Consider the following 24,408-nt stretch of genomic DNA (forward strand, 5'->3'; position numbering starts at 1 on the left):
TTGTTAGATGACACGTGTCCACAGCTACCAGATGTTGCAGTGTGACCTGTCTTCTTATATCTTGTGGGTCCTGAAATTCCATATTGTTGTTGCACATCTTAAATATTAATATGATTTTATTACTGATTTAAGGTCTATCCAGTTCAACCAATTTAGGTGTTCAAGCTGAGCAACCTTTTTCATTATTTATGTAAGCTTGTGACAACTTCTTCCAGTCTTGTGTCTCTTTCAGAAGCAGAAAGAGCCTAACTGGGAGTCTTCCTGAGTCCAGATTCATCTGAGCAATAACTGGGAGATAAGTTTTATACAGGGACATTTTTTCCCCACTACTTTAACCGAAAAGAATATTGATGCATTGGATAAAAAGTTTGAACTGTTCTCTTCCTGTATGTAGGAAGGAATTTCATGATGCTTGAGCCTGGTAGATTGATCTTCAAGAAAGAATATTTTATTTGAGGGTCCTAGCATATCTGTCTGGTGGCGTGTTTTCCATGGTGTCTTTCAAGGCAGCTTCTTGTACAAACGCAATCTGAGTGGCATTTGAATTTCTGGCACAAATGCATTGACCATAACACCTATCAGGAAGACAGTCTCCAGAAGGGATGCCTTCCGAGTGTTGCAGTTAGAAGCATTTCATGTGGGCCTGGATAACACCAGAGATGGTGGAACACCACTCTACTGGTGGTATTTGGATTTCATAGCCACTTGGTGGATTGGCAATTACTTTTCGTACAGCAGAGAATTTTGCTTCACATGCAAAAGTTTCAGGTACAAGGAGGAGAGAGGCAACTTGTGTCAACTGCTATCTCTGATGTGGGAAGGACAGAGTAAGTCCAAGGAGATGCATTAAACCATTTTTTTCTTATAGCCAGACATGGCAAAATAAAAAGGATTGGGGATAAGCACAAAACCACCATGCAATTTTTTTCCAAACAGTTTTGGAGACCTCCAACTCACTTTCACTTGTGACATAAGCCAGGATTTGAACCTGGGTCTCTTTAGGGGTAGGTTCGCCAAATCCATTTTGTCATGGTTTTATTTTCCCACTATGCCATCTGATTTGCTGGTTACTTAAGGTCACTTGTTCCTATTATTTACCTGTTGAAGGGGATAGACTAGATAATGTATCTAGCTCGTTTTCAGCTCTGTTTTATGTAGTTATGTTTAACTGATTTGATTACCAAGTTGTCCTATTCTGCATATGAGAAAGAATCAGGAATGTAGTGGAGAGTTTGAGGAACCTGCTCAGCACTGGAAGGGTCCACTAAGGATTGGCTGGGCGAAAATTTGTGGTCTGGGAGCTTCATGCTGTTCAGGTCTTTTGGAGCCACATCAGACATACAGCCCTTGTGTCTGAGCCATGAGGGGGCCATGAGGTGGCTGGGGCATCCACACAAAAGTCAGGACAGCAGTGCCGACTGCTCTGCTGTCTGCAGAAACACAAAATGAAACAATTATCTGAAATCAATTTGCAGCAGTCCCTGTCATTCCTGAATTAAATATTTCTTTTCCCAAACACCCTGCCTATACAATTTGTATGCTGCTCAGCCCAGCAGAGCTGTGCTAGGCCACGTTCGGGTGAACCCATTGGGTGACACTGGACTTCATGAATGAGTCCACATATGGCAAGAGTCTATGCAGCATAGACCATACACAGTAGTTTGGCAAGTTCACCTTTCATTTTACTGATCTCTAATTGACCCTTTGAGTCACTACAGCAAATATACTCGCCCAGATATTGCAAACCCAGTTGAAGCAAGGTAAGACCTGACACTCCTTGTACTGTTGAACTTGGGCTAAGGAACATTGGCCTGAGAAGGATGGGTGGCACCTCAGATGTGCTGTACGGTGATATTTTAGGACACCAGCTATTGCCAGGGTCACGCAGCCACGTCTGCACATTGAAGGAGTAGTCCTTCTGCTACAGTGACTGGGAAGTGGTTCTGCTCCGGTGCTGAATTGTGCCAGTCACACAGTGCAGAGGAGCAGGGCCTGCCTGCATGGCGTTGGGTAGGGGTAAGGTGAGCTCACTGTAGGGAAGCACAGGAGGGCTGGGGATCCACCACAGCTTTTCCAGACATCGTGGGCAGACTCTAAGACAGCCCTTCAGTCCTCCACTTGAACATTTCGGGGACGATGTTTAGGGAAGGAATGTGGATGACTGGGAAGCATGGGGAGAGCTGATGTAGGGATTCATTAGGTGACACTCTAAATGTCATAGTGAGGACGTGAATTCAATCTGCAGGCCTAGTCACCTGTGCCAGAAGCTTTGAGGGCTGCATATTGCCTTAAGGAAGGGTAAGATAAGAGTGTTTTTGTTTTGATTTAGTTCTGGAGAGGAGAAAGACATGACCCTTCTGGTTCAGTCAGGGCTGGTACTCATAGGCTCTGTAGGGAGTTACTACAGACCACCTCAGACAGAAGGCAATAACAAAAAAAATCTACCTGTTATCTTTTCAATTAGTCTGTCCCATTGTCCTCCAAAGCAAGGTATTTCACTTTTTGGCCGTATTCAGGGTATGTGATTACATGGCACAGGGAACATGTCGTCTGCCTCCTTTTGTTATAGTCCCTTGTCCAGTATTGACCAGTCACCATCCCTGCTTTGTTCTCCACCCAGCAGAAAGTGCTTTCAGCAGGAGAGTGGAAGGCAAAGCGCAAAACAACTTTGAAGAAACAAACAGCAATTCTCAGAACTCCAGCGGTAAGTGTGTTCACTCCCTCCTGCTGTACCTTACCACGATCCTCTCCAGGGCAGTATTCAGCTGTGATCGGTGATTATATATCTGGGGAACCTACTTTAAGCTTGCAGACAGACAGCCTTCCTGGGGTGTTGTCCTCTTGTCAATCCCCCCCAGGTTCCTGCCACTCCAGAGCCTGTACAAATTACGCTCTGGAGATTCTGCTCCTAAGTCCTGGTGCTTTACCATAATTTTTTCAGTGGGGAACAAAGATGTAGAGAAGGGGGAATATGGATGGAGATAAAGCAGTACTCATTCTTTGTCTGTGTGTCAGTGAAGGACTTGTGAAGCAAAACCATTTGGAATATGTAAGAGAACTCTGGGGACCATAAATAGAACAGCAGTGTGCATATTACTGTGATGCTCACTGTGGCAATATATTTACAAATCACTGTAACTGAAGGCCAGATGTTTGTGAATTTGCTTTATGGAGGTCACAATATATGAGATGTGCAGATGTGAGACCAGAATTTACCCTACTTCTGGAGTCTCCTTTGAGTTTTAAGTCCAAGTGGTAGTAACTAAATATAACCACTTGCCTAGACAGTCTCCTAGACAACACCATTTATACAGTCTTCTTTACAAGATTTTCATCGTGCTTATCTATCCCCCTGCCTTCAGGTGGGATACTGCCATTCTCTTACGCTCCCTAATTGAAGCTTGACAGACAAACCAGATGTATTGTAATTTCAGCAATAATTGTAATTTCAGAGATAAATAATATGCCAGTAGAAAAGGCTGGCCTCCCTCCATTCCCATTCAAGAGTACCAAAACACATGGTGTTCACAATGCTGCTAGCTGGAATGGACAGGTAAAGAAAGGGATTTCTCCCTGCAGCAGGTTGCATAGTGTCTGCCTTGGGGGTTTGTCTGCCTCTGAAGCAAATGAGGGGCCTGTACAACTGTGTTAAGAGGGAATGGAGTGGTGTTGGAAAACCCACGTGCGGTAGCAGAGTGGGTGATAGTGAATGGGGAAAAAAAGTTGTTACTGAAATGCTGTGTTTTGTTTTGGGGAACAACCCTGTACTAATCCAAGCATTCACCACAATTACAGCTGTTCATTCGGGGACAGAAAAACCTAAAGAAAAGAGATGTAAGCAGAACCCATCAGGTGAGCTTGTCTCTGTGTTTCAGGCCCTTATACTCTCTAGTCCTGTTCCACTTGGGTAGCAGCAGTCAGGAGAGCTTAGGGGCTGGACAAGTCTGTCTTCAGTCAGCCAAACCAGGCCGTTAGACATGACAGAAGACAGATGTAGTTCGCTGACTGCCAAGAGTTGTTAGCCTGACTTTCTGCTCTGAAAGTGGCCACTTGCCTCTCAGCAGGCCTGCTTCCCATGTCTTGTCTTCTGTGGGTAGTATGAGTGCTTTGTCTGAAGGATTTCAAAGCCTGCATGTCATAAAAACAATATACCATTTGGGCTCCTAACTCCTCTGGGGCCCTTTGAAAACAGCAACCTTAGATTGTTTCTTTTTTTTTTTTTCCTGTCAAACCCTGTAGAGTCTATATCATCATGGACGAAGGACAGAATTATCTCCCTTCATATCAAATAGCTTATCCCTAAAGCCAAGAATGCTGCATTGTAAAACCTTCTGGCTGCAAACATGCTCATGATAAATGTTTCAGAAGTGGAAAAGAACCCGTAGCATGAAAAGGGTTCCAGGAACCGCTGACAAGAAGCACACAGAAAAGTACACAGTGGCTGTATTGAATAGTCTAAGAATTTAGTTCTGTCTGAACTGCTATTAAATACTGACCCATTGTTGCTATGACACATCTCGCAGACTCTCCCTACCATCTCCTTGTACCAACTCACATCACACTCATCCTTCTGAATCTGTTTTCTCCAACATTTGAAGCACACGAGTAACAGCTCGCAGTAAAAAAAACAAACACAGAAATTCTTACAAACTGAATAGTGAGTTTAATACAATTTATTCATCTTCTGTCGTTGTTAGATGTGTTTCTGTCTGCACCACAGCTATAGTCAGTTTATTTCAGTGGCTTAGTCTAGGGCCTGACAGACTGCAGGGGAGTTACAAAGTGCTCACCAAAACTGTTGTTTGAGCCAGGAAACCTGAGGAACTCTAGTGAGCTGCTCAGGACTGGTTTGAAGGGTGTTAGTCTCTGGTTGGAAATGTTTCTTTTCTTCGTTAGGAAGCAGACACACTTCTCAAAGCCAGACTGGTGCATGGGGATATATAAACTTCTTCCCTTTTCTCTTTTGACTCCATCTTTGTGCTGCTTCTTTAGTGTCCCATTCAGTGCTCTTTTCCAGCTCTCCCACCAAGCCATCACCTCTTTTATTTCTTCATGTTTCTCAGCAGTCTGAATGTTCTAACAGATAGCAGCCTTAGCAGCCATCACCACTGTGAATGACGCTGGTGATTAGAGAGGCCATAGGAAGCTCTGTGGGCATCTGTGTGCTTGGGTGTCAAGGCAGAGCTCTCCATAACTTCATTTCTGAAGAGCTGCCATGTGGCTGTGTTGTAGCATATGGGACAAACTCTGTGTGGCTCAGTGTTCACACGTGTGATGTGAACTATTGGAGTAACTGGCATTGTCGGCTTGTCTTCTCTTGTGCTCCAGGCAGCAGAATTCACGCAGGCAGGGAAGCAGCTGGTGCTAATGTGCTGAGAGTGACAGGACGGACACTGCCCTCCACTCCTGTCTGCTGCTCATCACCAAACTCTGCTGCTGTAAAGAACAATCCCCAGGTTTGGGGGGTAAATCCAGGACCTAGTTGAGCAGCCTGAGAGCTGCATGGTTTGGCCTCATGAAATGCTTGATTCCCTGTAACATTTGCTTGTTGAGTATGTGAGTTTTGTGTCACAGGCTCAGCGGTGGTGATAAAGAAGGCGACAGCATCTTTTTGGGCCACTCAGCTGGGTGCATTATGCTCCGTGTCACCTTCCAAACTTGCAGTGCCACATGTCCAAAGTAAAAAGACAATGAGGGGGAGGACAAGCAGAGCAAGGTCAGCAGCTAAAGCCACCTAAAGTAGACTTGGAAGCAGTACTGTAGGGAGACCTAAGTGGGAGTAAGACAACTGGAATGGAAAATCAAGATGTCTCGTCCCTGCACACAGCCCCATTCCTTGTCATAGTGAATTTAGGTAACCAGTATCCTTATCTGAGAAATCTGTCATCTCACTGCCCACAGGCAGCAACAGGACCTGCTCTGCTTGGCAAAGCACTGCTTCCTGCCTGTATTTGAATCTGTCTACTCGCAGGTCATTTTGCCAGCAGGGCGTGATGTAGGCGCAGAGTGGATAGAGAGGGATCGTTTATCTGCTGCCCACCTCCTGAAAGGGAGAGTGTCCTTTGTGTTCGTAGGAAAGAGGCTCAACAGCCTCTTGCTTTTTGATAAAAGCTGGAAGTTTCGCAGTGCTTTGAAATTGTTCCTTGCCTAAAGCATGCAGATGGCTTCCTAGTGCTGCCTCTGGAGCACAGGCAGCCTTGCAGACATCCCTGGTCATGTGAACCTTGTGATTATTCACTGCTGAACTAAGCAAGGTCCAGAAAACAATGGCATGAGCTGATTGTGAAAGATGGAGTTGGCTTGTTGCAATGCTGTTCATCATCTAAAGTGTAAAGGTGCTTTAAAGAAAACACTTGGTGGTGGTCATTTTGCTGAGTTTTGACGTGTAGGATTTTTCTGCACTAAATTCTCAAAAGGCCAAAAAGTATTTGAAGGCCAGTTTGAGAAATATTCTTCATGCAAAAGGTATTGATTATCGGCCTGAGCATGGTAGGAAAAAAGCCCTAGAAAAGAGCAAACCTGTGTTGTGTTCAATGGGGAAGGCTTGTTGCTTTCCTTTCTCCCCTCTTCCACCATGCGCACCCACAGCAGGCAAAGAAACAGTTGGATGGTCCAGCAGCGACACAGTGTGTAACCATCGGTGTGTTACCTTCCAGACTTCTGGGTCTCTGTTTTCTTGCTTCTTGTCTGACTTCAGAAAGCCTCAGGAACAACAGTTGTCTTTAACTTAGTGTTCACAGGATAATCCAGCCTTGATCTGCTGTTTTGGACTTAATAGAGAGCTCCTTTGTAAAATGAAGATTTTGTGGTAACACCACCAAGAAGGATGAATGAAACTACAAAACCTTGAGAAGAAATTTAAAAAAAGAGGCAAAAAGGAAAAACTAAAGTTCTTTAGTTCAGATATCTTAAAATACTACCATTAAAATAATAAAAAAAAAAAAGGAAGGTGATAGTATTCACTGATGTCTAAACTTGGTAGACATTATTAATGTGAAAGATACAGCATTTAAAATTATGTAGGGAATTGGAAAGTATTTTAACTTCAAGGTTGATTTAAGCTGTATAAATATGTCTCAGTTTCATCTGCTGCATCAGGTATCTATTACTTTTAGAAATTCTAGTGAAATGTTATCATTTACAGTTTTTAAAATGTCAGTGCTCTTAATTCACGTTTACACAAGATAGCTTTTCTTTCCAGCAGCATTGCAGTGTTTATTTCAGACTGGGTAGAGGGACAAGGAAAATGTGTTTTTTTTTTTTTAATCAGTTTATGCCAAGTTGAGGCAAGATTAAGAAAAGAAAAAAAAATTTAATTTCCTCCTTTCGATTTAGAAGTAAAAAATAAATAAATTTGAAAAGAATGAGAAGTGAGAAATATAAAAGTTGTAGGACCAAATTTTAAATGTATGCTTATTAGAATTTTCTGAAATGACAGGTTAGCTAGTCTGTCATTTCCAGATCTTACATGCTGTATTTCTTTTTAGTGGCAGTTGAAAACATTTTTCAGTACTGCACTTTATTTTGGCATGTATTCAGCACACTTACGATAGTCCTGTTCAACTAATACAAATGTATTTTAAGATGCTGTGTATATACGTTAGGTAACAAAGTATATATACACCTAGTAGCAGCATGGCACTATTTCAAGTGGAAGGATAATTGTAAATGTCTCATTCACTACTTGACATAGAAAAATAAGGTTTTTAGCGTATGTTAAAAAAGGTAATCAAATAGAAGTAGATAGTGTGATTGAGCGGTAGTGTGTTTTTCCTGCGTAGCAACAGAGCACCTAACCTTTAGTTGTTTGGAAATGGCAAAAAGGCATAATGCAAATGAGTTTTAAACTCGTGATATAAGTCTCTTCCAAAGCTTTCTTTGGTTTTGACAGGAGCAGACACGATGTCTGCTTGAGTCCCCTGTGCAACTTCCAATTGCAGTAAGAGGAGTCCCATTCCCAGTCTTGCCCCTTCGATGCCCAGTCCCGTAGTACAGCAGAACGGAGACACCCAGCAGTGGCTGTGGCCAGACTTCTGGAATGAAGCAAGTTACATCATTATGATGAGACTGTTGTCAGCGTCACTGTGTGTTCGTGAGACTTAAGTGGATGGATGATCTCACTACAGAGTAAGGATGTTCAGGTCCTCAAACTGCCAGCTAGTCCAAAAAAAATCTCTTTTGCACTGCAAGTGCAAGTGGTCATGGTACACACAGAGAAGGAGTAAACTACCTGTGTTAGAAACACTGGGGCCTTCCTTCTCTGCTGTTGGCCATACATCGTCTTCTCTTTCTTTGTAGTCCAGTGTTCATACAGCCTGTCTGGTTGGATTTCCTCTGGGAAGACTTGTGGCTTTTAGGCTAAGATTTTTGGTGGGTGAGTGCAGTGTTAATGCTCAGGGCATAGTAATTCTTGATAGCTGATTACAGTCTTGTGTTCATGCAACCAACCCCTACACCTCTGCCTCCTGAGATGCACCTGACTGTCATACAGGTTATGTTAGCTGGACCGAAGCTCAAAATACAAATCCCATGCAAAAGTGCACTGACTCATCTTTTGGTAAATCTCTTTCTCACCTAGTGGTTGGTTTGTGGACGGTAAGAGCCTGATACTCCTGCCTTTCTGCAGAGTTGGAAGGGCAGCAGGTCCAAGCCTGCTAATGCTTGAGTCTGAGGAGTGAGGAAATCAGGGACTTGTCATTATGTGAGTTTCCACATTGTCATAACTGACCTGTGCAGAGCACAGGTAATGCTAACCACAGGGCAATGCAATTGCACGTGCATGGAGTTGCATTTTTTCAAAGCAGATGAAAAATTATGCGCCCAGGTGAAAGACTACCAACAAAGTACAGTTCTCACCACTAACAGAAGAGCAGCAAATGTAGAAGCCTCTGTCAGGAAGTGACACTTTGCTCCGTTGCTTAAATATGAGTGCCTGTGTCCACTGGGCATTTGCATGGAATTGAGTTTTCTGAGAATTCACTGTTTATTTCTGGTGCCGCGTTCATTTATGCTGCTCTGAACTTGTCTTGTTGAACAGGTAGACAGGAAGAAAGATACCTGGGTTAAAATAACCACTCAGCAGCAAGTCTCTGTGGGTGAAATCCCGCCAATTGCTCAGTGATGCGAGTTCTGGATTGCAGTCTTCAAGGACAGATACAGTGCTTGGGCTGGACAGGTCATTAAAGAAAGGTCCACTGATAGATGAATGTATGGGCAGAAAAAGGTGAACTTCTGTTCTGGTTATGCCTGAAGAGTCTGTGATGTGAAGGATTAGCAAATCCTCCAGAGCAAGCCAGATTATCATGGATCAATCTAACTGTTGACACTTAGGTTAATTTTACTCAATGTAGCTGGCTTTAGTTGGAATTGACTATGCTGAGGCAGGGGCATTACAGTGCATGGATAATAAAGTGGACTGTAATATAAAGATCAGAAAAATCCCAAGTCTTTCTTCACTTAACATAACATAGTAGCAATGCTTACTGTGTGGCCTGAACTCACATTTCAAACTGACAACATTATTCATATATAGGAGGTCAAGCATAAAAGTGAGACTGCGTTAAGACTTCTGGCTGGAAAACAGTCAGAAGAGTACATTGAGAATACGTTGGGGTGTATTAAATGGTGTATGCCTCTGCTGTGTGCCTCTTCCAGGTTCACTTCTGGGTGGAGGGTAAAATGTTGGGTTTTGGCCCTCAAAAGCTTACTCACTGCGGTGCTGAGAGAGCCCTCTAAACCCTGAGGCTGTGGGACCATCCAGTGAGCATCCATGTGTTCACTGTGTAAGCACAATGCTTTCCAAAGCAGAAGTGGAGAGAAGTGGAGAGCGCAAATAATGAAAAAGTGGTACCCAGAGCAGCCTGCCCTGTTCAGCTGCTTGGCAGGACCAGATCAGGAACCTGCTTTAGTGAAGGTCTTCCTCCAGATGCAGACCTCATCAGCTGTACAAGGCACTCTGAGTAATAGAACTGTGCTAAGCAGTCAGCAGCGGTCTGTATCCTGTTAGTGCCTTCCATACATACCCTTTCCATAGCACTGTCTATTCACATCTTTGCCTAGCATCATCCATATCATGAAGCCTCACTGTACTTCGCCTATGGGGTTAAAAAGAGACTCAGTTAAGCTTGCCTTCTAAGCAAACCACTCCAAGTCCATCAGCCCTCGTTCACTGATGGATCAGCTCATAACTTTGGACCCAAGACTATTCCATAAATGAACTGAATCGGTGACTGAATAATTAACACTGGTGGTTTCTTCCCCTCTGCAGGGGTTGGCACTAAAGGACCTCACCTGGAAACTGCACAAGGTCCGAGGTGCTGAGAATCACTGCTTCTGCTCCAGTGCACTGTGGGGTAGATGCAAATAGCCCCTAGCTGACCAAGGGCTCGTTTGAGAACCCGGGGTTTCCATTTCTCTCAGTCACATCTCAAAGGCAGGAAGTCTGCAAGGTGTGCTTGACAGAAGATGTGTATTCTCAGCCAGAAATAACATACACTGGTTAGGAACTGTCTACTTTGGCCTATCATCCAGTGAGGCTGAACCACCCCCTTTTTCCTTCCCAGCTTGACTTTGAGGAGGCTACATGGTGAATCTGGGAATTTGCACCTGGGGCCACAACAAAGGCATTTGTAAAAGGTTTCTTGCCCCCTCAGCTGTTCTTCTCCTGGCCCTCACCACTTGACTGTTCCCATCACTGTAGGACAGTGTATGTTAAAACCTCTGGACCTTTCGAAATGGGAAGGAAAGATGCATATGCCCAGCCAGTTGGCAAGACACTGAGAGAAAATTCACAGCTGGATGTGTTGTAATTTGTGGTACGTGGAGAGCCCCATCGTGCCGCAGTTAAATCTGGAAGTGTGGAGCAAGGATAAGGATCAGTGAGTAGATAGGCAGAGCTGTGTAGTATGCAGCAAAGTCTCTGCCAGTCTCAATATTTAAATCTCTTTCTTTTTTGCAGAAACCGCAAGTCCCCTGATTTCAAACCCTTTCCCGCTTTTACGAAGTAAGTGTGACGGATGTCTGTGGTGCGCATAGGTGGGGACTTCCACCTGCAGCCACACTGGCCTGCCCTCTTAGCATTTTTCGTGAATAAATGATTTTTTATTATGAGTCCAGTTGTCAAGGAATGAAATGCCTCACTTTTGTGGCTCTGGTTTCAGGTTTAAATGCAACAACAATCCTTCAGGGTGTTTCAGTTCAGTGTGTGGCTGCTAGACCATTCGCACTCACAGCCTTCTGGGAGCAAAGCTTTGTGAAATATGCCAGTAATAGATTTTCTGAGAGACCAAGGCTTGAAGACTGAAAATGAACCCATGTTAAAGTTACGTTTATACAGTGGAAAACTTGTCTTGATTGCTCAGCTCACAAAACACCTTTCCAGAGACAGTTCCCATTGCCTGGAGAGCACAGCTGAGGAGTGAGAGCCCAGGGCATGGTGCTGAGCCAGCTGTGGGTGAAGGAAAGCAGGTATGGATGGGCGGATGCAGGCAGTCTGCCCTGTGTCCCTGATGCTTCCAAGAGGTGGAGCTTCTTCCTTTGTCTTACAGTGGGGTTTGTTACTGCTTGGGTTGTGTCTGTATTGTAGGGGTGGTGCTGTCTGTGCCAGCCCCGTAATCCAGGACTGATGTCCCTTAGCATGGGACAGCTCTGAGTGCTGCACCCTGAGCATGGCCATGATGCCAGAGGACACTTGTTCTTTCTACAGCTGCAAATCTGAGAAAGAAATGAGAGTTTTATTTAGAACATGACAGTTCATATTGGAAAAGAAATCAAATTAGTGCCAACAAATGTAACAATCATGATGCACCCAGGGACCGCCTTTTTAAAGCATGCTGTGTAGCACTTCTTTTACTGAGATGGGCAGAAATGACAGAAGTTCGATTTTCAAGAAACTTGCACTTATTTCTGTGTGTGATGGCATTTTCATAGAACCGTAGAATCATTTCGGTTGGAAAATGTCTCCGAGATCATCAAGTCCTGCTGTTAACCTAGCAATTCCACTAGGAGACTGCTGCTATCCCAAATTTGTCGTTTCAACAGTTTGTGACCAAGGTATGCAAAGATGCAGTTACTAAAGCTATTGCCAATGGAAGCGTTGGGGAAAAATGCTGAGAACTTTTCCCTGCAGTTCTATATTTGGTTTTCATCAAAATGTAGACAGAGGTGTTGAAATGTAGGTCCTTTTTGTAGAGGAGAGAGGTGCCTGGGGGCCCGCTCCCTGCACTGCCCTCAGTTGAGAGCTGGCTGTTGTGTTCCACTTGTGCATGGCCAGATTTGTGCATTTTCTGTTGAATGGCAGGAAATTTTGTGTTAAACGCCTTCAGCTCATGTTCACTCATGGCCACAGACCTCTCTTCTCTGGTTTAGATATGACATGGGGAGTTAACATGGGAATTGGAGCGCGCAAATGCTGTTTTTTCTTTCTGTTGGCTTGCTGTCTTGCTCTGGAGCCTTGTTCACTGGATATATATATTTAAAGCACTAATAAATGTGTCTAATAATAGCCTTGGGGAAAGATGTTGGACTTGGTGTTGGATGGTTGGACTTGATGACGTTAGAGGTCTTTTCCAACCTAAATGATTGTGTGATTGTAAATTGTGCAGCCGATGACAGTTCTGTGTGGCTTGGGAGCCTTGAGGAGGCTTCAGCAGCTGCTGATGTGTCAGGTTGCTGTGAAGGTGTTTTCAGAGAGCACCCGGCCAGCTGGTGAGGACAGCCCGGTAGCATGCCTTGTTCAGAGTGGAGAATGACCTGTCTTGCAAAGGAGATAGTTCTGGGAAAGTGTGCTTTTGGGCAGAAGGAGCACTCTGTGCCCAACATCCAACACCCTGCGCACCACGGACAAGTGTCTCATTTTTGGGAAGGAAGGCTCTTCAGTGCGTGATAGAGAGCCAGACACCATTGCTTGGGGATGCTGCAATGCTCGACCTCCAGTCTGAGCTTTCAAGAGGCTATTAGAAACGCCATCGATGGGTGCTTGTAGTCTGCTGGCACTGCTGTGTTTGTGCTCTGCAGCACACAGCCCCTTGTCAGCACAGGAAAACTCGGAAATGAGAGTCAGGCTCCACTGAGGCTGGCTGCGGAGGAGTCTGTGGTGGGAGCTGTCGGGGAACGGGGCCCGGCAGTGAGGAGGGGGGTGGGAGGTGTTGGTGGGTGGATAGATAGCGGGGGGCTGCTGTCAGCGCTGTGCACCCAGCCGCCTGTCGAAGTTGTACGCGCTCCGTGGCACCGCGTGGACAGTTCTGGCCCACGCAACATTTGCTGTTTCTTGCACAGACTTTTCACTGCCAGATTTAGGCTACAGGCTTGCAGAAAGCGTCTGAACACAAGGCAGCAACACAGAGTCGAAGAGGCAGCAGGGCCAATGTGGCCATCTGAACTCCACAGTTCATTATTTCATAGCCTCTTTGCAAAGACTCACCCCTTCAGCAACAAAGCCTGGTGCATGCAGCTTGGCTACATGAGATGAGGCAGAACACAGAGGACAGGAGATGCACAGAGCCTTGACTCTGCGAGGCTCCCTGCCCAGCAGCATGCCTCATGCAGAGCCACTTCCCTGCTGCTGCACAGGTTCTCCAGCCTTCCCTGTTCCTGCACCAAGGCACATTGGTGCAGGAGCACAAGGAATTGTGGCTGAACATCCATCCACGGGTGAGCTCGAGCTGTATCCCAAGGCCTGCAGAAAAAGCAGCATCTCTGCTGCCCCAGCTTCATGGCTCTGGTGTTTGCTGCATGGAAAACTTGCTTTCTGGAGGTGGGTAGGGGAGCAATAGCAGCTTGGCATTGTGTCTTCTGAGCAGTTTAGTGATGTGTGAGAATGCTGTGCTCTGCATTTAGAGCTGAGTATTGTGAGATTTTTTTGGTCAGTTGGTTAATGCAAAGTTTTTGCAAGATGCGCATGTGGCAGTTGGCCAGAATCTGCCATGTGTGAAGAGCAGGACCTTGTGCCTAGGTCACAGCCTGGCAAGCAAAGCAAGAGCTGCCCAAACTTGGGATTTCAGCCTGTAAAGGGGGAGACTGGGGCTCAGCAGGCAGCATTCAAGGGTCACGGATCAGCAGCCTCCTCCTGAGAGCAAGGAAGGAGCCGGGGCACTGCGTGTCTGTGTGAAATGGGATCCAGCTGCCTGTTGCCTGGAGTGCCTTGGCTGGGGGCTGACAGCTCCTTGCAGTGATGGTCTGTGGGGGATGACAGCTGGTTTTTAGCCCCAGCTACAGCAGCTCACGTCTAGCTTGGGAGACCTGTGAGTGCAGGAGCTCTGCATGCCCACTGGGAATCCGACAGTTGCTGCCCACCTGCACAGAGTGGCTGCACACATGCAGGTCCTTATTGAGGGCTTGCTCAGTTCACGTTGCTGGTAAAAGACCCTCAAACACAGGACTGGTGTCATGCTGCTGTGCCACACAGGCAGCGGTGCTGAGTTTGGGGTGCAGAGGGGAAAAGCCGCCAGGGAGGCGCTTGGCCCCTGTCAAGCCCTTGCTGCCCTCAGCAGTGCTTGCCCTGCTGGTAGCCCACCTCCTGCACCACCAGCCCAGGAGACCTGGGGCTCTGGGAGCTGTGGTTACAGATGTGAACAGGAGCTCCAACCCACTGAGCAAGTGTGCAGCAGGAGACCAGCTGGCACCAGAATGTGCTCAGCAGCTGCTCAGGGGAATGCAACTAGAGGATGGAGGAAGGAAAGCCCTCTCCTCCCCAACCCACGCCAAGGGGCAACATGTTGCTCCTGCCATGACTCCCGGCCCCCTCAGCTATGGAGCAGCAAGAGGAATTGGTTCCGGAGAAGCAAGTAAGGGTTCGAGATCAGGGGGGTTTCCTGCAGAGTGAGATAGACTGCCTGGGAAGTCCTGCTGCAGGCTGGAGGTCTCTGAGCTGTTTCTCAGCTGACCGTGTAGCTGCGGTTCCTGCTTCGTTCATACACAAGGCCTGCTTTGGCTGCCCAGAACAATTAAGGCTGCTGGGGGGCACAGGTATTCTTGGGTGGTTGGAGCAAGCAGCACAGAGGGGTCACAGCTTTCCTCGTAGCACCACCAACAAAGCTGAGAGGGAAGGAAGAGGTTCATCGATGCGAGCAGTCTGGGCATGGACTGCTCTCCTGAGTCCCTTGTTGAGCCCAGACCACCCGATGGAGAACAGATCCCCTCTGCGTGCGTTAGACCTCAGTCTGAGCAGGGGGAAGGGAGCTGAAATTCCCCTACAGAAGGGAAAAGCAGAGGTCCCGCAGTGGCATGGAAGGGACTGTGCTCCCGGGAAGAAGAAAGGAGCACCAGCATGGCTCCCAGGGTGGTTCAGAGTGGTTTTAGCAAAATCTCCAGTTCACTGTACCTTCAAGTTGCAAGCAGAAATGAAAGGGAGAAGGGAATTTACTCCTGTAAGGACCAGGAAAGTCCTGGGAAGTAAAGTGAGACTTGAGAGAGTAAGATGAAATTCCATTTTCACAGGAATTTTGCACATCCAGACTTTTGGATTGTTTGAAGAATTTAAATTTTATCTCTAGTTTTAACTTAACTCATTTTCATTCATGGCAAACTGTAGACTTCTATGAATCTTTGTCTTAGAAGTATTTAGAAAATGTTTCAGCATCTTGAGAATGAGAAATTAGTTTTCAAAAGCAGACAGTGGTTTTGGTACTCAAGCTGGACATTCCTGCAGGAGGCGGCTTTTGGAAATGGGATGAAAATCAACAGGGTTTTTCTAAGAATCACATATGAGGGACCTTTCAGAGTGCACTGAGGACACAGTATGTTGCCATGGCAAAGGGAAGAGCTTGAGATGAAGAACTGGGGTCACTACGTGATGGATGGAGAAGGGAAGAAACCAGCAGAGACCAGTAGGGAGTGAAGGGGAGCCAGGCAAGGGGAGCGCCAGAAGAAAGACGGCACGGTGATGAAATAGCTGAAAATGTAAAAGGAGGTAAATAAAGCAGGTCAGTGAGACGAGATGAGCTGGGAAGGAGTGGTGAGGATATAGTGAAACAGGAGAGACAAATGAATGTGAGAAATGTGCTGCTTGGAGGGTAGTTTCCTTCCCAGTGAAACATCCTGTAAGTGAGCTTAGGGGAAGCGTGCTAGTGGCTACTTGGAAACTTGCCTGTAGGGGAATTGCAGAGTTTGTGTGCTTGTTTGGAAGCAGAGAAGAGTCCTTGGACTTCAGCAGTGCTCTGCCACTCCTCTGGCCAAGGTTACCACAGGCAGAGATGGCAGAAGGGAATACATTATCTTTAAAAGACATGTGAAGATCTGAAAGTGTCCTAGGGAACCAAGGTTTGAGGTCTCTTAATTTCAGGCTTGCTGAAGCACCTGAGATGTGCAGCGTGTTCTGTTCACCCACCTCTGCTGCAGGAAAGGAGGCTCCAGCAAAGCAGTGGGGGAGTGGCAGCCCTGTGAGCTGCCCTGGCTGCACCGCCAGAGCTCTTCTGGCCCTGCCTCCTGCTGCCAGCAACCTTCTGTTAGAGTCGTGACCTCTTTCATGTAGATTAATCACGTGTTAAATCTGGCGCTTGAGACATCTCCATCTGAGCAGTCTAGGCTCCATGAACAGCAGAGACAAATAGGTGCATGTGTAACACAAGTCATCTGACGCTGAAATACACATCTGAGAGTGATGGTTTGCACCCGCGTGTGGTTTTCTCTCTGATAAGTACAAAAGGAATCTAAACGGATTAAATTGGACCTCTTACATCATTTTACCATAACTGACAAGGTGGCTATGGATGATTTCAACGGAAACAGCTAATCCGTATTTTAATTTCCCTGGTCCTGAAATGCCTATGTGTGACCCTCAGCTGCCAAATTCCTTGCTTTTCTTCAAAAAAACACAGTTCCTTAAGCACGATATTCCCAGACTTCCTCACTGCAGCAAAACACAGCAATAGCATCACAATAAAATACAGTGAGTTAAATAAAGCATTGGACACAGCTCCACCAGAGGGCTGTAGGTTCTATGAGAAAGGCATGGCAGAGTCTGTAACCTTACAGCTTATACGGATAGCTTATGTTTGTGGTTTCTTCTGTGTTTTCCTTATCAGTTTCCTGTAGTCATCTGACAAATTCTGTGTTTTGCTACCTAAAATAGATGTCTTACAGCCAAGTCAAGCTTGTGCTTTCCAGTATTTTAGCTCTTCCATCCTGGACACCAGTGCTTTTGTTTATATGCTGTAGATTTCTTTCATTTCGTTGATACAAGAATATATTTTCCCTTCAGAAGTAGATGCAGGTTTCTGGTACACTGTAGCAATAGGCTTTGCTCTGTGTGTGCCAGGCATTTGTATGCAAAGTTGTTGATGGGAAAAAGACAAGCATTTAGCATTTCTACTGTTCTAAAACAAATTGCCACAGCATAAACGGTGGCAGTGTGCTGGTATATCTGGAAGTCTCGAAACAAACTGCATTGTTAAGATATCTCAGCCACTGTAGTTTGATATTACATCTGTCAACTAATGCATCCAGCTAATAGCTGTTTAAACTGAGCAGCTGCAAACATCTGCTACTAGGTTAAATGAGTGGAAAAAATGCATTTTCAGCATACTTGTTAGAACAGAACTAAACGTATCTCTCGGCTCATGAGGGAGCTCTGCACCCAGCTCTTTCCTGACTCCAGCTCATCCACATGACTCTGGCAACACGGCTCTCCTGCTCTGCTCTCCGCCGTCTGGCACAGCTCTGATTTCTGTGCTTCTTCCCCTCCACCTCTGCTTACCCCGGCTGCTGACTGCTGCTGAGCCCAGTGGCACTCGCCATTCCCCAGTCTTGCTGTGCTTGACAACAGCCACAAAAAAAGTCATCCGCATCCCCATGTGGCATTTCTCCATGTCCCAACTTCTGAGCAACAGGATTTTTACAACCCGGTGCTCCTTGCCTTACTCAGGAAAGACAGCAGAGACTGGATTTTGACATAAACGGATGCAAAATGCATTCACCACGCTTTGAGGCTTAAACAAGAACAAGGATAAGCATAAAACAGCCTGCAGCAGGCGTGAGCTAGTGAAGCCCAGTTGGTCTGCAGCCTCTTGAGGCTCTGCGCAGATTCGCTGATACCCGACGCACGCACGGTGGGTGCTTCGCTTCAGTGCATGAGCAGCCCCGCTGCTGCCTGGGGCCGTGTCGTGGCAGTGAAGCAAAGCACGCAGAGAAACGCCCGGCCCTGGCCCCGGAGCAGTCGCGTGCCCGGCGCTTTCCCCACTCTCAGCCTGAGCCCTGCAGGGCTGGCTCTGTGGAGTCACTGTGACGAGCACACCTGGGCTGCGGTGACACGCACCGGGCCCTCGGGCACTGCCCCGCTGCTGCACAGACTGAAGTACGCACATGTGCTGCTTCCCTGCATACTCTGTATAATTCTTCTGAACTGATTTCTCCCAAACAGAGCCTTACACCTGTGGAGCTTGTGGAATCCAGTTCCAGTTTTATAACAATCTCCTGGAGCACATGCAGTCCCATGCAGGTAAGCTGGGCACCTCGACTCGCTTAAAGCGGAGAATTAAATTCTGCGCTGATGCCTGATGTTGACCCCGTTGTGTGTCAATGGAGCTTCCCGTGCTCATGGTTTCCAAAGCCCCAGTAACTTCACATGCAGCAAAAAGATACCCAAAGGCTGGAGCACACAGCAGCGGCTGCAGCAGCGTGAGGCTCAGGGTGTGTCACAAATACTGCTCCTTTCCCTAGGAAGAGAGGACATGTGCCATTTTAGCACATCAAACTGCTCATTCCCTTTACCCAAAGGTATCTAGGGAATGCTCATTTTGTAAGCATTAATGGTTCTTTCCTAGAGCAGATGAAATCCCTCCTCCCACAATCAGGGTAGTACTCACTGAGGCAAACAAAGCAAAAATGCTTGCAGGGCAGCAGAGCCTTTGCCAACACAACTCCTTTTCTGTGCTTATGTGTCCTGGAGTTCTGCAAAGGACTGAAATGTGTTCTCAGAAGAATTTGCCATTTCAGCAGTTGGGTTCGTTTCCTTCTCAGTTATCTACAAAAGAAAATTCTGAGGAGTAGTAATTCAACTACTTTGTTTCTAAGCCACCTTTTTTGTTTTCTGTCTCAACACAGAAGTTTTTAGCATTTCAAAGCCAAAGCTGTTTCAAAGACAGCATTCAGAATATTCAAAAATGTAGAAAAAAGCATATTTTGGATATAAGCAGATTTTTTTTTCTTTTCTTGATCAAAAATTCAAGTGAATTGATGCAGGTTTACAAATTAATTCACCTTTGGCAGACCTGTGTTCTCTAACAGACAGCTGCTCTGTTGTAGTATACATTCAGTGCTTTGCATTTGTGCTCACTTCACAGGTAAGCCCTGAGTAATGTGGCAGGGAAGGACAGATTGCTTGAGGAAAAGCATATAACCTGTTCTGTAACAGTAAATTTAATCAAAGTTTGTATTTTCTTCTTTGTTTTATTTTTAGTCCTAATTTTAGTGGCAGTATCCCTTGAGTTCTTCATGTGCACGGTTCCTCAGTCAAGCTCAGTTCTTGCTGGCAAATCTTAGTGCAGGCTCCATGTGTTGTTCAGCAGCTACTTTATTTATTATCTTTATAATGCCATGGATAGACCTTTAGGGTGACCTGTTGTAAGACAGTGAGCTGAGTTTTATGGATGGTATTTTCTGTTAGAGCATAAACTGGTTAGTGTGGAGTGCTCAGAAGCTAGGTTATGATGAGGAGCAGTGATGCTCCACTCAGGATAGGGCTGGTGTCATTCCTTGGTGTTGGGGTCTGTTCTTGCTGCTCATCAATGGCAATTTGTGCTTGCTTTCCTGCCGTGTCCTGACTGTCCTATTCCTTGTTCTTGTCTCTGCTGGGGAAATGCGGCAGTGTGAGTTACAGCTCTTAGTGAGACTGAGGAGAAGAGCTGCAGAGGAGGGACCAAGGCTAAGGTGCTGGGGGGAGAAGGGCAATTCACTGGCAAGCTGTCAAAAGTTTAAGCTAATGCTGTCTGCAGCTTCTTCCTCCTCTTTTCTTTACAAATGACCAGCGGCCGCTGGGCTTGCTTACCTGGCTTGCTTTGAACACAGAACAGAGCCAGAGGGAGCAGGTGGCCGTGATCTGAGTCATGCATAGATACACTTATATTACATGTCACCAGAGATACACTTACATTAATGGATAAATCCCCTCTCCCCAGCTCAGGGCTGTTCCTCTTAAACTCTGTGTTTTACACTTTTCCCTGCTCTGTTTGTAAGACACCGTGTTCTGCATGGCTGCTTCCCCCCAGATATCTTGCACTTACTGAAGTGCGTTCTCAAGGCTGCTGCCCGAGCTGCCCCCCATGCAAGCAGTCGTCCCCACTGTGGTGTCCCTGGGCACGGTGCTCGCCAGTCTATGTGCTCATGCCTCATCCTCTGGGGGAAGCAGCAGCTTTTCTTCTAGCTCTGTGCAGCTGGAGGCGAACAGCGCAGTATTTGCTGCTGTGGGATGAAAATGAAGAGGTGTGAGAGCCTCAGACAGCCTTGGTGGGTATCTGGTTCTGGAAACCATACTCAAGCAGAGCAGCAGCAGAGATTACCCAGGGTGTGCAGCTACTCTGAACACATTTGTTGCCTTTTAGTCTGTCAGAGCTTGCAGACTGGCACATCCGAGAAGCAGCATCAGCACAACGTCTGTGCCATCTGGGGAGGCAGAGACCTTACCGGTCAGCAGAACTGGGGGCAAAGGATCTGCAGTGGGGACACTGGCACAGTAGCCATTTGTAGTAGTCTGTGTGACTGTGTTCAAGGAACGTTTCGCGACGGGGATGTGGAGATCCAAAAAGCCCATCCATGTCAAATACTCCCTCAGCTGATGTGTTTGGGACCCAGTTTAGCTTGCTGTGTCTGATGCAAAGGGCTAATCTCTTGCAACTAAATGCGACCCGTCCACTGAGCCCCTCTCGTAAGTGACCAAAGATAAGGAACATGCAGCTGGCTTCAAGGAGCAAGAGCGGGGTTGTACTGGCTCTTGAGTCATTCAGAGGGCTGAGCCTGGAGGCTAGAAGGAGAGATTATAGCTCCATAAAACAGCTACACAATGAGAAGAAGCAATTAGAATGCAAATTGGAGGCTGAAAGGCAGAAGTAGAACAGCAGAACGTCAGGCGAAAGAATTTGTTCTGTAATTACACTGTACAATATACAGCTTTGATTCCCTTTGTGGTACTTTGTTCAGGTCGAGTGCCACCATATAATGCCCTTCTGACAGCCTAGAGCTAAAAAATAAAAGGACAACTAGGTTGAATCTGGATTAAAGGATTGGAGCCATGAAGAGAAATTAAAGAACTATGATCAGTGTAGTTCACAGACTGCCTGATAAGGAAGATGTGGCCAAAATGTACAAACCTCATTTATGCCACATTGAATGATGACGAATATTTGCAGATAATAAATCCCCTATTACTTTAAAATAGATTAAAGAGTCGGGGAAAGTAAATTCCGAGGTTTTCTCCCCCCACCCACCTCACCAATATGAGGAAGCCTTCATGTTGATACGCCCAGACCACGAACAAGTTGGTAGCCAACATTCAGCATTTTTCTTTGCCTACCCGCAGACATTTTAAGTTGAGGCCACTTGTGGCATTAGGTCAGGAGCAATTAGACTAGGCAAATGCTGGGGGAAGAGTGCTGTTATATATGATTGCTGGCATTCACTGGAGCACCTCCTGCTCATTGTGTCTCTTCCACACATGCAAAGACCAACCTCTGGCTGCAGTCCTGAGCATGGCGGTACTCCCCAACCACCAACCACCACGGTGCACCCTGGTTTCCATGGGCACCTACATTCCTCCCGCAGAGCCCTGGCTGGGCTCTGGTCCTGCCATACCCTGGATTTCTCCAAGGTGTTGATCTAGTCTGTGTCCAGGCCTAACAATAACTGTTCATCTTCAAGGTTTATGAATGCCCCAGCAGTTAAGATGCAGAGCTGCTCAAATTTGACAGGACTTGTTTGTGAGGAGTTTCATCATATCATTGCTTGTCTCTAGATCCTTGCTGGACTCCCTTTTCTCCCAGGTCATTGCCACACGTGAAGGAGAACGCCTTTGTGCTCTCCCATTCATTCCGATGGGCAGTCCACAGCTCTGCCTAGCACCAGATGAACCTGGGCTGCAGAGCAAAGCCCTCAAACCTGTGTGTGCTTTCATAAAGCATCCTTTCCTTCATGTGCTGCTGTCTGGAGTGCTGGGGCAGGATTAATTTCACTGCATGCTGGTGTATCTAGGCTACAGATGTTGTCATCTGAGCTGATCTTTTTGGACTCCCTTTCTAATCAGTGGAGAAGTCATTGACTCCAGGTGAGTTCAGAGCATGTTGAATCTCATGCTGCAAGAGGCATCTTGTTCTGGCTGGGTGGATGAATCACACCCTAATCCTGTTTCGCACCACTGAGGGTAAAAGAAGCCGTAGAGGGGCCGTCTTGAAGAGAGACATGTCTAATTGAGATGTCCAAAATTAGGTGAGATGAGTCCAGTTGTGATGAGTAAAGGACCTGTTTTGTCTTTGTTTTTAATTCCATTCTTCTGTTCAGCTTGATCATCAGTCTCTCCATCTTCCTCTTTCCTTTTCCACCTCTCTTCATTGTACGCTTTAATATAGCTTCAGAGACTATTTCAGAGCACAATTTCATAGTGAAGCATACTAACAACTAGAAAACTTCTGGAGTGGGGGAAAGGTTCTTCGGACACAGGAAAGGACATGGACATGATATGGAATTTACTTATCTTGTCTGCATTTCCTTGGAAAATCCCGTCAGCTGGCAGCCAAAGTGTTTAGCCCAGTCCCATATAAGAAAATGGAGCATGAACACCTCTAGTCGGTCTTCTTTGCAGCTGTAGGGAGGAACAATCTTTGGTCATACTCCGGAAACATTTTTTATTTCTTTTTATTTCCAGTCTGAGGCAGCAGTGAGTAGCCTGAGGGACATTGGGAAGAAAACATGAAGTAGTTCCAGTAGAGGAATGGGGAGCCACTTGCAATGTGGAAAGGAAAATAATAAGGCAAATGAAGGATAAATATTTGTTAACCTTGCTTTCATTTTGAAAGCAAGCGAATTGCACAGGTCAGGCTGCACAAGGAGCATCTGTTCCTCCCAAAATGTTGAGACGTTTCTCAAGTTGTGCTGATGGCATCAATGTCACTGATGCACAGAAAAATTTAATGTCATTTCAGCCACGTTTTGGGAAGGTGATGGGGTGCAAGTCAGTTTTCAAGGTTTCTGACAGTACTCTGCCATCTCTGAAAACTTCTTAATTACTACAGAGATTGTAGTAGATTGGGGTCACCTTAGTTAGGGAACCATAAATAGATACTAAACAGATGGGTATTGTTTCCCCTTCTCTGTGCTTTAAGAATTAGTATCTTGTGTTCTAACACCTCCCTGTCTCTTGCCCCACAGCTGACAACGAGAACAATATTGCCTCTAGCCAGCCCAGATCACCTCTAGCTGTTGTTGAAGAAAAGTGGAAACCACAGCTCCAAAGAAATAACACCAACAATAGTACGTAGCAGTGTTTGGTCTTCGTCCCGGGCTTTCCTGTTGGGTTTGAAGGAGTGACTGTCAGGGTGTGCAGCAGTAATGTAGGCATCACACAAAGCTCTTGTCCTCCCCTGTCTGCACTTGATTTCATCTGTTATTCATGTACAGCCCTGCAGAGCAGAGCAACCATCCCATTAGAGGAGTACTCATATGCAAAAAGTACTGGGGATACTGGGGAGGACGTTTGTAAGGGCACACTTGAGAATGCCTGGAAAAAGTTAACTTCTGATCCAAGGTCAGACATCCAGTCTGGGGTTAAGAAATGACTCCATTTAGTGTGGTGTGACATAGGCTTCCTGAGCTGGCTGGCAGCCAGTGTCTGGCTTTGTCCCCAGCTCGTCCTGCGAGCTTATGCTTCATGGGACGTGGTAGAATACAGCCCTTTGGGAAAGCATCTCCAAAGCACTTGAGCTGAGCATCCTGGTGGATGGGTGATACAAAACCATGGTGCTTATGTGTTCTGGTGTGCCGAAACTGACATTTATGTTCCCAAAAATCATCCACAAAAAGTAGGGGCGCTGGAGATCGGAGGAAAAAAAATAAAACTTGGGCTTTGGCACTGCTTGAGATGGTGGAAGAAGTTGTATGCTTCCCTTCTAAAACAGCTGGCTCAAAGAAAAGGCTTAAATCACAAAAATAGTAAGAATTTCAGCTTTCCAGCTGGGCTAAGCCACATGAGCAGAGTTGTGACCATCAGCCTGTAGAAATGGATAGCAAATGGCACACGTGATTATAACTTACCTTAGCAATTCTTAAATGAATACCACAGAGGTGCCATTGGTAAGGCACTGTGTTGTGAATAGCCAGTGTGTGCTCTGTCTCAGTCCCCATGCCAGGGAATGCAAGCAGATAAGGTCTTAGCTGCTCTTAACAAGTTGTTCCATCTACCATGGCAGTACATCTGTCCAGAAGTCCTCT

The 24,408-nt window shown here is 46.2% G+C and overlaps 1 protein-coding gene across 10 annotated transcripts in view; it reads left to right on the forward strand.

Annotated features, from left to right (window-relative positions):
* The window catches only part of ZNF618 (zinc finger protein 618), a 163,636-nt gene that overhangs the window by 133,668 nt on the left and 5,560 nt on the right, over positions 1-24,408 (forward strand). For 7 of the 10 annotated variants that reach the window (XM_035564648.2, XM_035564645.2, XM_050714612.1 and 4 more), the window contains 4 exons: positions 2,621-2,704; positions 3,796-3,852; positions 18,356-18,433; positions 23,350-23,451. In XM_035564648.2, coding sequence (XP_035420541.1) covers positions 2,621-2,704; positions 3,796-3,852; positions 18,356-18,433; positions 23,350-23,451 — 321 coding nt within the window. The remainder of the gene's footprint in view (positions 1-2,620; positions 2,705-3,795; positions 3,853-18,355; positions 18,434-23,349; positions 23,452-24,408) is intronic. The other 3 variants (XM_035564644.2, XM_035564653.2, XM_035564652.2) reach the window with 2 other exon arrangements.

The sequence above is a fragment of the Cygnus atratus genome, chromosome 19, assembly GCF_013377495.2.
Source record: "Cygnus atratus isolate AKBS03 ecotype Queensland, Australia chromosome 19, CAtr_DNAZoo_HiC_assembly, whole genome shotgun sequence".
NCBI classification, from domain to species: Eukaryota; Metazoa; Chordata; class Aves; order Anseriformes; family Anatidae; genus Cygnus; species Cygnus atratus.